We start from the raw sequence: 13,513 nt of genomic DNA on the forward strand, positions 1-13,513 counted from the left end.
AAGGGAATGAAGTTATTCTGTAGTTTGGGAGATGCTTTCATGCGTTTAATGGGCATGCGCTTTAATGGACACAGCAAATCTCCATGAGGTGGCTATAATATGCATTTCCCAAACTTATTTAAGCATAGGACCCCTTTTCATTTTTTTGAGGACCATCTTGTGGGACTGCTGTTTTATGGAACATACTTTGAGAGACACAGGTCCAGTATACAAGACTGTACCACGGCAGCATGAAATTTCCCTGGGAACATAGAGAACATTGCTGGTGGGAGATCAGGAGGCAGAGAGACATCAGGGGGTGGCCAAAAGGAGGGTGTGACTGCACAAAATGATAATAGGGGTGAAATAAGCCCTGTACAAGCAGATTGGATAAAAGGCATAAATGGGTGCTTGTGAGTGGGAGGCATATGCACTCAGAGGAAGCCAGAGAGGGCAAAGGGGGAGCCCATAGGTTGTGAGTATAGAGCAGAACCACCAGGCTGGAATGACAGAGGCTCCCTAAGGCACAGCCACAGAACCTGTCTCACACACACGTGCACACGCCCACACACAGAAGCTGTTGGGCTGCACTGGATTATTCCAAATGTGCGTTCCCATGGCAGCACGCTTTCCTTTGCCCTGGCCATGCTGCGGGCAGGAGGAGAGGAGGAAAGGAACAAGAGACAGCTCGTTTCTCTGGTCACCACCTTCCTTCTCAGAAAGAAATACAGTTGCTACACTGTATTATTTAATTCTGGTTTCTTTGTTTTGTTTTATTCTTGTGTTTTGTCTTTTAAAAGCTCAGTATATAAGAGGCTTTATTGGTTTGTTTCTGGGTTTTTTTGTTTTGTTTTTGTTTTTGTTTTTAATGCAGCCAGCTGTCTCCCTAGCATCCTCAGCATCCTTCTCAGGCATGGGAAGACAATGTCCCCTAAGCCCAAAACTCCTGGCACCACGTGCAGATGAGTAAGACGCACCCCAGGCTGGTCAGCCCACATCAGTTCAAGGGAGCGAGCTGCACAGCCCCAGCCCCCTCGCTCCTGCTCTGGGAAGCATCTACCTGCCTCATGCTGGACTGTCTTCCTGGCACATTGTTTCTATGTTCTCCCTTAGGACAATTCTATCTAGTTGGGAAGGTTTTTTCTAGGGCTGGCTGAGCTCTGCCTCAGGGCTCCAACTGAATTCACATGGGAAAAAATAAGCTATGAACAATCAAACAAGGGTCCCCATGTCAGAGTTTACTGTATCTGCACTCATATGCCCTGAACTGATGCAGAACAGGATGGTGTTCAGAGGCTCTACACTAAAGCAAGGCAGGCCTCCTGGAGGAGGCAAAGTGGGCACTTACTTGGGAAAAACAGAGGCTCAAAATGGCAGAAAGTGTGGGTAAAGCATTGCAGGTAGAGGAAGTTTGGGAACAAGAGATATGGGAGGATTAGCAAGAGACCCAGGGGACAGGAAGGACATCAGGTTAGATGAAGCTCTGGGCCCTAAAGAAGAAAAGATCTGATTGAGCTCTACTTGGGAGTAGAAAGTAAACAATAGAGGCTGTGGGCAATGTCCTACAGCCAGGCTCTGGGCAGCAGCAGAAGTCAGGGGCCTAGCACTGCCCAACGGCCCTCAGGACCTCCACACAAGGTCCTCCCACATGTTCAGCAAACACTCAGATCCAAGCTTACAAAGACTTTGGAGGTTGCCTTACCAACCCCTCTACCCGTAATTGCCGCCACATGATCCTGCCAAGGGCTGTTCAGCCTGTGTTTCAACATCTGCAGTGACAGGGGTTCACTACCTGACAAGGTAGACAAGCCCCTAACGCTAATGGAGAAAGGCAGCTTCTTGGTCAATCTCACCTAGCAGCAACAACAATAAAACACTGGTATCACTATTACTACGGAGTACCTCTAGTACCTTACATACTCCCATCTCATACTTTGCTCTCACATCCCATCTCCACATTCTGAATCATCAGTCTCTCACCTTCCCTCTCAGCAGGTGGGAGACACCTGCCGCTTGGTTTCACCTCCCTCTAAACCCCTCCTCACTCTCCCTTCTCTTCATTGTGTCTGTTGCCCATCATCCAGGCCAGTAGTACCTATGATGTGCAGCCATGCCCTGTGGGACTGTACTCACTTCTTCCCTGTGATTCTACCACCACTCCTTGTGGACAATCAGGATCATCCAGAAACAAATGCTCAGTCCACAAGGCATGAATGCTTGTGATCCTCGGTGGGGCACTGCCATCATCCCAGCCCCTGCTGGAGATTCTACAAGGGAAGTCTACAGAACTCAAGAACTGGCACCCAGAGTGATGCTGGTGCACCTGTAGCTTGCCTTCAATTACATCACAGGCCACCAATCTTTTCTTAAAGCTCCAGATAGTAAATATTTTAAGCTTATGACTATCTGGACTCTGATAAAATTACTCAACTCTGCGATTGTAGTTAGAAAGCAGCCATTGGGGCATCTGGGTGGCTCAGTTGGTTAAACTTCTGACTCTTGATTTCATCTCCGGTCATGATCTTACAGTCCATGAGTTGGAACCCTGTGCAGCACTCTGTGCTGACAGTTCAGACCCTGCTTAGGATTCTCTCTCTCCCTCTCTCTCTGCTTTTCCCCCCACTCATGTTCGTTCTCTCTCTCTCTCTCTCTCTCTCTCTCTCTCTCTCTCTCTTTAAAATAAACAAAAAAACTAAAGGAAGAAAGCATCCATTCACACTACCTATAGCAGGCTGAATAGTAGCCCCCCCCCAAAAAAAAATATCAGGTCTTAATCCCTGGAACCTGTAAATGTTACCTTATTTGGAAAAAGCACCTGCAGATGTAACCGAGTCAAGGATCTTGATATGGGAAGATGAGCCTGGCTTAAATGACTGGGCCCTAAATGCAGTTACAGGTATCCTGTAAGAGGGAGGCAGAGGAAGATGTGCCACAGACAGAAGAGGAGAATAAGTGTGACCACAGAGACAGAGATGGGAGTGAATGCTGGCAGCCACCAGAAGCCAGAAGAGGCAAGAAGTGAATTCTCCCATAAGAGCTTCTGGAAGTAGCACAGCCTTGCTGACAGCTTGATTTCAGACTCAGTAACTGACTTCATGGCCTTCAGAACCATGAGACAATGAATTTCTGTTGCTGTGTGCTACCAAATTTGTGGTAACTTCTTACAGCAGCAATAGGAGACTAATACTGCCTGAACAAATGCACATGGCTGTGTTCCAGTAAAATTTTACTTACAAAAACAGGTGGCTGGCCCACCAGCTATAGTTTGCTGACCCCTGAATCAGACAGTAAAAGATGCAGGTGCACAAGATGGGTTGGAGAGAAAAGTTGGAAATAAATATTTGGAAGTCATTACTCAGAAAAGTAAATGAATGGATATAAACATTCACTTGAGTTCCCTTTGCCAGGAAGGAGAGATAAAGAGGAACCAGAAAAAAATGTTAATGTCCTCTCTGTGATCCAGTCAGAGATGAACCCAAATGAAACCTCTGGGAATGTGTGAGGTGAACAGACTCCTCCAACTGGACCATCTCCCACAAGGACCTTAGTGGTGCATGAGGGACCTCACAGGCCTGGGATGGTGGGGTGAGGTAAGGTGTATGTGTGGGGGCTGTGAGGTGAGAGGCACCCACCTGTGGTGGTGAATGTCGTCCAGAGCACCCAGCTAGGGTCAGAGCTCTCCCTCCTCTTTCTGCCTGCCTCTGGAGCAAGGATGCAGCCAGGGGCTCCTGAGTGCCACCCCATCCCCCACTTCTCTCTCACACACCAAGAAGTGACTGCTAGCATGCACACGTACACACACTCCTCCAGGTCTCTTATAGAGCAAAGTTCCACAAACACTCACCAGACACGAAGGCCACTTTTTCCTTTAGGATGGGAAGGACATCAGAAGCTTTCAAACCATCATTCCGAAAAGATCCTGTGGGATGACAAAACAGAGGAATCAGGGTGAAAGAGGCCAGCTGGCTGAATCCCCGGGTACCCCCCTCCGCGGCCCAACGCTATCATGCGCCAAAAAGTTGTGCCTTGTTCAGGTGCTACAGCCCAGCCCAATGGAGCAGGAGAGGGTCCACAACAGGAAGGACACTTCCACATGATGCCAGGCCATGCAGGTGTCCCTTCCAGGGAAAGGATGGTCCAAGTTGCCCCCACCACATATACAAAGCTCCGTGCCTGGCAGGCAACAACCACAAGCCCTGCTGCTGTGAGCAACTTGATGATGGGGCTTTTTAAAAGCCACTTTTGTACCTCTTTGCCTAGCATGGTGTCTGGTACACAGTAAGCACTCAGTAAACATCTATGGAACAGGTTTATTAATATCAAGATGGACTACAATGCCCTAAATAATTGTTTATTGCTTTTCCTCTACCTGGCACAGTGACTTTTAGTCTTCATTGTACAAATGGGAAAAGTAAACCACAATATCCCCAAGTGGGAAGCTAAGTTGAATGCAACAGCCTTCTTCCTCCTCCCCCTCAATGTCACCCTCACCAGTCCACAACAGACAGGAGGTGGGGAGACACCAATCTCCTGGGAAGGAAACACACTCCCTTCTCCAGGAACACATTCTCTGCCTAAATTTCACTTCTCAGCTGCAAAGTCCCTTCTGGGGTCCAGCTGACTTCCTCTTAGGGGGTGGGAGGCAGAGGCCTGGGGCTCACATAGAATGGAATATAATGATGTGCCTGGAGAAACAGCCTCAAAGGCAACCCAGCCCAGTGTGAGTGCAAGGTGTGTGGGAAGACAAGCCTCAGCACACAGGCACAAAACCCCAGGCCAGCCCACTGTGCCCCCACATTTAACCCGACCACCCACAAGGACTCTCAGGGAGAGCCAGCCCACACTCTGTGAGCTATAACTGGAGCCTCTGCTGTGTATTGCACACATGGACCCCAGAAGAGAAGAGGTTCTGCGTCGGCTCAGTGAAACAGAACCAGAGCCCATGGACACCTGCTCCAGTGCCTTTCTCCACTTGGCTTACTCCCATGTGGTCCCAATCTGACAGTCCACAGAGAAATGTACTGGGGAGGATGGTCCCACTCAGGACTGTCTCAACCTCTAAACATTGACTGTTTCAAGAGACGCACCTGGGAATTCTGGCAACAGCCCAGGATTAAGATCACTGGCCTAGGGAAGGGAAAATGAGCCAGTTGTATACTCAACCAGAAAGGAGGAGAGATGTGTCCTCAGAATGCCAGTTTCCACGGTCAGGGGTTATATCCTAACTCCCAACAAATTTACAACGTGTCTTTGACCATTTCACCTATTTCTTCTTCATTTTTCACTAAATGAAGACAGTGAGCCTCTTTATTCATCATTTGCTTCTCTTCATAAGCTGGCTCAGAGTGCCTGATTCTAGAATAACCAGCCACAAGGCTCACTTTGAGACGGATGTGAGCAACAGAAGAAAGAAAACACCATAAAAAAGAAAGCTCTAAGCATTGTTTTATACTTATTATCCTTAGTTTGTACAGATATTTACGCTCTGACCTTATGTCCAACACAGAAAAACTATGAAATCTCACTAGTAGAAACTGCTTAAGATCAATATAAATGATTACAAAATTTACAAATAGATACATAGGGTTTTTTCATCTTCACACAATAAGATGCTTGGGCTTCCTTGGTGGAAAAAAGTCCTATCAGTCTTTACCAACTAGACAAGGATCATATTGAGCTAATGCATGAATTGTTTGTGTAGAACGATGCCTTTGCATTAAAATAGCTATTTTCTTTTTTAAAATTAATTTATTATCTCTTTAAGTTTATTTATTTTGAGAGAGAGATCGATCAAGGGGGGGAGGGGGAGAGAGAGAGAGAGAGAGAGAGAGAGAGAGGGAATCAAGCAGGCTCCACACTCAGTGTGGAGCCTGATGTGGGGCTTGATCCCATGACCACAAGATCATGACCTGAGCCGGAGCCAAGAGTTGAATACTCAACCAACTGAGCCACCCAGGTGCCCCTAAAATAGCCTATTTTTATATGTGAAATACACCTTTGTATCCATCAATTTTAAAACATTCTCCCCCATATTACTACATTTACTATTAATTTCTGTAGGAAAAAAATTTAATAAGAAAAGTTAAACTTCAGTCTTTCAAGTTATTTACAAGTTCAAAACGAGCAAGGCCCAAACGAATGAGATTTCACTGTATGATGAGAATCCACATAACCCTCTTTTCTCCTAAACTCCTGTCTTGTTTTTCCCACTGCTTTTCCTCTCCCTTACTTCCCTTTAAGTGTACAGATGGCTCTAATTCCACGAAGTCCTCAGGCATTAAGGAAGAGCATGGAATTTGCTACAATGGAAGCAAAAGGTTCCCTATACTAACCTCTCATCGCTCCCATGCATGAAGTGAGAGCAAGAGGGAGCTCTGAATTCCATCCCTCACACCCCATTCATCATGCCCCATCTCTTCCTTCTCCCCTCCAGACTCCAGGGCCTAAGAGAAAGGCTGGGGCTTGTCCATGCAGCTTGCAACCACTGGCCAGAGTAAATGTCTGTATCTTGGGTTGGGCTGGTTGGTCTAAGATTCCTAGGGCTTCCTTTTCCCAGGCTAGTCTTCCCTGATTTGGTTCAGAGACAGCTGGGTTATCTCCCAGGTTGTGAGTCTACCATAAGAAAACCTGAAGTGTCTGGATTTATAAAATCCTTAAGTAGGAAATAATCGTTTGCAACAACAACAAGATTTTTCACATTATAAAAGGATTTGCTCCAGGGTCTCTTTAAATAAAACTTGCCTTAATGGTCTGAATTAGTTTTTCACTTGCTAAAAATTGAATTACAAACAACTTTTCAACAATATATGCATTATGTAAAGCCAAGTAGAGCTAAACTAATTACCTCAGCAGCTCAGAAGTTGGTGACCTTGAGTAGAAAACCTATTTGCACCAACTGAGGGTCCTATGTATCAATTCTCCCAGGCCCTTGTGAAACCAGCTGTCAGCATCTATAATAAAGGGGAAGTCCATTGAAAACTAACTCAAACAGGACCAATGAAATAGAAACGTGTTTTCACTATCAGGTACATGTCTGGGCAGACTCATAGAAAATGTTCAATAAACATTTGATGAAAGGATAAAGAAATGAATGAAATGGTAACCCTTTCTCAAATGACATGCACAAGGTCACAGGCCTCATCTGTCACGCGAAGTGCTGGTGATCTGGGTAGAGGACCTCCAGGGTCCCACTCAGCTCTGATAGTCTGAGATGTTTTAAACTTTTCTTCATATTTATTGGCCTTTAAGATCCTCAGATTATCAGATCAATATGCTTTGAGAGAAAGCGCTGGGAACAAAGTCCCTAACAAGGTTCAGTGTGTTTTGGGGAAGATAAAACAACCCTTCCCTGACCTCCCAGCATATTCTTTTCTAGGAGTCAGCTTAGGGATTGGGATGCCTAGGACGCATCACCCCGTCCTGTGGACGGCCTAAGTTACCAAAGTGGAAGGCTAGTGATGGAAGAACGTCTGTGAAGCATACATACCTTGAAAGAGGCAAGTTATTTGTATCTCTGAAGTTGCTGTCTCTGATACAAGGTATATTTGATAATAGCACTATTAGACTACAAACTCTAGACCAACTGTAGATTAGCTTTCCCCTTTAAAAGAAAAGCCTGTTGAAACAGTAGGTCCCTTGCTAACTCTAAAGAAAGCCTGAGAAGCAATGAAAGTCCCTGTGCCCTTTGGAGTTACTGCAGGGAAAAAAAAATCCGAGGGCACCCTCACGGACCTGACCCAACGTCAGTTTCGTGCTTTCTCTTAAGGACAAAGGCATGCTTCGATGGCATTCAGCACACATCCCACCCCATTTGTGTCCTGCTGCTGTCAGAATTACAAGCCTGCTGTTTGGTTAATTAGCAAAGTTGAAATGCTCTGCATCTATTAGGGAAGTAAAAATTACCACTGCCATCTCCCCAGGATCTCCAGCATGGGACTTCTCCAAGCCCCACTTTTGCCTCCTCCTCCCTCCAAATGTGTTAGGCTTACATCGCTGCTGCCTGTTCCTCTTCACCTCTTCCTAGTCAGGCTTCCCCATGCGGGAAAGTGCCCATCTCCTTCACTCTGGGCCCCAGCCTCCGCAGGGCCCCACATGGCAACAGGAGGACTGGCCCTTGGGTCATAGTCCCAACCCCCACACCACCCCCATCTGTCATTTCATGGCTCCAGGATGGCAGTGAGCACCCTAGGGCAGCTGGGTGCCTTGTGCTCCATGCTAGCCTCCCCTGGCAACCCTGATTTCAACAAGTGAATACACAAACAGCTAACTGTTGAGCATTTGGAGGTGCAAGCTGCCAGGGTACCCACGGATTGCTCTCTATTTCCTTTTGGTTCTCAGCCATACCCCCTTAATGTGCACTTACTTAGAAGTTACTGTTAAGTTTTCTAATATTGTCTCATTGCCTCGAGTGGGCCTGAACCTGTTTCATCAATGCTCAGGTAGGCCTCCACTTCCTCTTTCCAGTCCATGCCTGTATGTCCAGCATGGGAGCCTCGATCAAAGTGGCCCTGAATCACTGACTGATCTGCTGCACAGAAGACATTTGGTTTGCAATTGAGAGTTCCAAGAGCTCTTGAGACCAAGCCTTACTTTGGGTATAATTTGGACTGCTTCCTATTCCCAGAGTCATTCTTTCATCAATTCTTTATTGAGCACCTATTATGTGTGAGGCCTTATGTGAGGTGTGGAGGTACTTAGATAAATAGGCAATAGACCCTGCTCTCCAGGGGGCTTGCAGGCAGAGACAGACAGATATGTAGACAGGACAATGAACTGTTATTAGAGGCAGGACATCATTTGTACAGAATATAAGGGGCCTCAAAGGAAAGGTCTCCTAAAGGTGAGTCCTAAAGCCCTGCTACTCAAAGTAACAAGCATCACTTACCAGCTAGAACCTTGCTAGAGATGGAAAATCTAGGTCCCACCCCAGCCCTACAGAATCAGAACCTGCATTTTAACAAGAAACCCCAGTGATTCATATGCATGTTGCATTTACAGAAATCTATACACTAAAGTATGTCTTTCTATTCCAGAATTGCCTCAGAGGCATAGATCCATAAAAACATCCTTCTAGTCTAAATAGAACTTCTAAAATATAATCTAGTGCTACCCACCACCCCTCCTACCTCCACTGTGAGAAGACCTCTCACCACCGCCCAACAATTCCAAAAAGTCAGCCACTATCCTGGAACCCATCACCCAGACTCAGTTCTGCAATAAAAAAAAACCATTGAGGAGATAGATAACTTTCCCCTCCAGGGCACCAAGACTGGACCATGTCTTGCGTTTTTTGGCACTAGGAGTGGTTATGAATAACACCTGTCCAAACTGCTCAGAATTTTGGTAGCTTAAACCACTCTCTCTGGCATCAGATAGTTTAATTTCACAACAAATCTTCCTCACTAACCCAATCCTCAGATCCCTGCTTTCTCTAACTGCTGTCAGTACTATACATACATTTATAGACCAAGACGCCATCTCCAAGATGACCCTGGAGAGCAGAGGAGCCAGTCGGTTTATGCCTCTTCAATGCACCTGCACTCCCACCCACAAGGTACAAAGCCCTGAACACTGGGCAATACTGGATGAGAAGCAGAGGAAAGAAAGGTGCCCACACCCTAGGGAGCTCCATGTCTAATGAGAACACAGTGCAATTCTCTCCCTCGGAGGGGAGACCCAATTTTTGCCCTCTGAGAGTTTCCAGCCTAATAAAATACCTAGTGCCCAATTCCCCTGAGACCAGGATGCTACCAGACTTTGTATGAAAAACGATTTCTGAAATTTCAGATTCTGAGGTTCTGACAAAGACCCTCCCACGCTCCCCCAGCCTGGCTGCCCTATATCTCCTGTATCCTAATTATTTGTGCCATTACCTACTACCTTACCCAAACAGAAACCTGGGAGGCCTTCTAGACTCCTCCCACTCCTACATCCCAAATATCAGTTCAGTGCTTGGTTCTGCTGATTCTACCCGTTCAATCTTTCTGGAATCCATCATTTCCTCCGTGCAGTTTCTCTGACCTTCTCCTCAAGTGGAACCATCCCTGACTGTGCCTCCTCCTCTCTCTCTCCTGAAAGTCATTTCTATGTTTTCATTCTTTTCACCATTAACAGATTCTGAAACCCTGGAGGCAGGGACCATGTCTTACTCTTTGCCTTACCTTAACACTCAGCACACAGTGCCTGTCATGCAAAAAAGGCTCCAGATATACTGGACAAAACCAAGCATACACAGGTGCTAGAGGACTGAGAGCAAGAGTGGGGAGTAGGAGGTGATTCATCAGGGGGATGGCTCCCCTGAGGAGGTGATCTTTGAACCAGGGTTTGAGTAAGGGTAGGGCCACAGAACAGTGTCCTGGTGGCAAGCAGCAAATGCCACAGCAGAGAGGAGGGGCGAGCTGACCCTGTGCCAAAGATGGAGAGAGCTTACGGGGTGAACAGAAAAGTAGGATGAGGGAGTGATGGAAAAGAGGGCATGGAGGTGGTGGCTGAGCTCCATGATCACACTCTGAACTGATATCTCAGTAGGGTGGGCTCCTGGGAAGGCATGAGCAGAGAAGTGGCTGCAAGTGCCATTGGAAGCTCAGAGAGCTGGGACTGCAACAACGCAGCACAGGCCAGAGCTAGGTGGAACCTGGCTGGTCCTGAAGGAAGGCTGTGGTTCCAGAACAGAGCTGGAGCCAGGAGGCTCTGATCCCAAACCCCGTATCACATTCTGCTGTGCAAAAGGTGGGGGAGGATGGGACATGTGGCCCTTGCTGAGGTGGGTGCTGGAATATGAGGACGGGGGCCACTAGAACTTTGTCTCTTTTTATCTTCTGAAGTTCCAAGAGAGGCAGGAAAAATGCTTATCTGTGAGGTACCTGATGTGAGCTGCCAGGCCAGTAGGAGGCTGGGAGTTTGAGTAAGACCATAATAAGATGCAATGTGGCACTGAATCATAAAAGGAAGAGACTTAAGGATATGATCCCTTATGTGTAGGACTAGATGGGCAAAGCCCTGGGAGAAGACACTGTCAGTACAGCTGTGGATGGGAAGGAAGGGATTGGTGGGTGGGAGCGATTATCTTCATTCCCCTCACTATCCCTTCTCTCCCTCACCTCTTTCCTTTATTATCACAAGAGAAAGAGAGAGGGGTGGCAAGAATGAGAGGAAATGGGTAAGAGCAAGAGAGAAAGAGCTGTTGAGAAACACACACACACACACACACACACACACATACACACACACACACACACACACAGAGATGGAGGTGAATGTCTTGTCTCCTCTTTACAGATGCTAACAAGCTATTGAGGAAACTGGCTGTTGGAAAACTCTTCCAGAGACTATAAATATATTCCTTAGATCTCTAGTTAAAACAACTGCCACTGAGGCAGGAAGTGTGTGCTAAGAGGAAGGAATAAATCTGGTAAAGAAAGAGACTGGGCAGCTTTGTGTCAGCAACAGAACACACTGTGCAGTGTGGAGCTCCACCTGCCTTGCCCCACCTGGGGATCCATCTGCCCACAGCACAGCCTCGGTCCCTCAACACTGACACCTGCAAATGTCAAACCAGCCTCAGCAGCAACCTCCCTCACTTTTATGGGAGGAAGGACAGTGTAGCAGAGCTCTCCTCCTCCCAGGCACTTCTAAGAGAAGGACATTCACAAGCCTCAGCTAATCTGATTTCAACACAGAAAGGAGAAGGGAAAAAACAAAGACAAGGGCTCCTCTTTTGGCAAATGCTAAATACTAAGCTTTTCCAAGCAAACTGACTAGGTCTCATGCAGCGGTCAGGAACTTGAGATGACAGTAGCCAGACTGGGTAGTCATTACACCAGGGAGAAGCAACGTTTACTTTCTCTGAAGTCTGATTTGCATTTGTTCATCAGTCCCCACAATGACCATTTCCTGCCCTGTGCTATGATGAGCTGGGTATCTTGCCCAGGGTGCCTTCCCCGACACCTCCCCTGCCCAGGCTATGCTGGCTCCTCCTTCTCTGTCTGTCACATGGCAGACCCCTCACTGTTGTGTCATCTCCACTGCAACATCTGGATCCCTTTCGAGACCCTAAGCTCCAGAGGTCTGGGCTGGGTGTTTATATCTGTATCTCCAATTCCCAGTACACAGCTTGTGCTCAGGAATGCCCCAGGACAGATTCTTATTCACCCACAGTGCCATGATGCCCTCCACACAAATGATGCTTACTGACTGCTGTGCCTCTTCCTCCCCCAGGCCTTCTCCCCTGCCTATTTCTATCCCATCTTTATCTTTTTTCTCTCTCTGGCTTCTGCATGAACTCTAATTGTGGCCAATTTCAATATTAACTTTCTAAAGTCAATATTAGATATAAAGACCTGGTTAATGGGCTACTTTTGAAGAGCAAAATTTTGTAACACCATTGCTAAATTAGCTGCATTAGAGATCACTATTAATTAGCACTTTAAACATGTGGGTAACACCTCTGTAAGCCCAGCTAATGAGCAAACCGTTTCTGTTTATTCTTCACAAGATTTAATATTAGCTGAGTTGAGACCTCAGCAGCAATGCACACAGGCTCACTTGCCCTCTCTCCTTCCCTCCCTCCCCAGAAAACTTGACAACATTTGGTGTTCTCTAGACACAAGAAAATGGCCACTTCAGAAGTGATTATATCTGCCCATCACTTCTTAAAAACAGATTCTTTGCTAACTGACTAGGTTATTTAAAATGCTCATACCTCATGGAGGGTTGTAACGGTTGTAGATTTATTGTCTTTTTGTTACAGTATTACTCTTGCATGAGTTCTCAAAGTAACACAGAACATTAGCTAGTGATGAATTAGTCAGTGATGAACATGAATCAGCTGTTGAACATTAGCAGTATATTTGCTTATATAATATATTTAGAGAGAGTTACAGAGATACTTAGAGGTGGAGGCGGAAGGTATGTGCTGTGGTTCAGACATATAAAAGGCTCACTCCTTGGGACCCTCACTCTCAGTCCCCCTCCCTCTTCCCCAGGTGCATATCAGTAGTATTTGAATTTGAATTAATTTTAATTTAATCAGGACATGACTTTAGGTTAAAGATGAAATTGTTGATTTGAAAATGCATCTTTGGCCCCTGTCACTATGGAACAGCAGGCATGCAAACATGAATGGCCCTGTACTTCCCCTCACTCTGCCCTGCTCCCCATAGCTGGAAGTTCAGATGTGGGTAGCAGTAAAGCAGCAAAGGATGACTGCAGAGCTCAGAGCAAGAGACCTCATGGGGAGCTCCTAAACCAGTCCCCCTCATCCCAGTCCAGAGCTTCTCCCTACCCCTACCTCCATATTTTCTGACTCTATAGCTGTGCCACTCTTGTCCTAGTCTCACTACCCATCAGTGGAAGCAATGCCACAAGGACCTAGTGGGCACAGACTGGACACACATCCACTGCAGACATGGGTCAAACACAAGCAATGACCAAATAAGCAAAGAGTAATAACCAGAATTGCAGAATTGCAAATGCAGCCTGACAGGTGAGAAGAGCTATGCCCAAAGGTCATATTATTGAACAAATTTTAGCAAAC

At 46.5% G+C, this 13,513-nt stretch overlaps 1 protein-coding gene across 23 annotated transcripts in view; it reads right to left on the minus strand.

Annotated features, from left to right (window-relative positions):
• The window catches only part of KALRN (kalirin RhoGEF kinase), a 672,273-nt gene that overhangs the window by 475,648 nt on the left and 183,112 nt on the right, over positions 1–13,513 (minus strand). For all 23 annotated transcript variants that reach the window (XM_058731109.1, XM_058731107.1, XM_058731105.1 and 20 more), the window contains exon 2: positions 3,824–3,898. In XM_058731109.1, the coding sequence (XP_058587092.1) occupies positions 3,824–3,898 (75 nt within the window). The remainder of the gene's footprint in view (positions 1–3,823; positions 3,899–13,513) is intronic.

Source organism: Neofelis nebulosa, chromosome 5 (genome assembly GCF_028018385.1).
Source record: "Neofelis nebulosa isolate mNeoNeb1 chromosome 5, mNeoNeb1.pri, whole genome shotgun sequence".
Taxonomy (NCBI): Eukaryota; Metazoa; Chordata; class Mammalia; order Carnivora; family Felidae; genus Neofelis; species Neofelis nebulosa.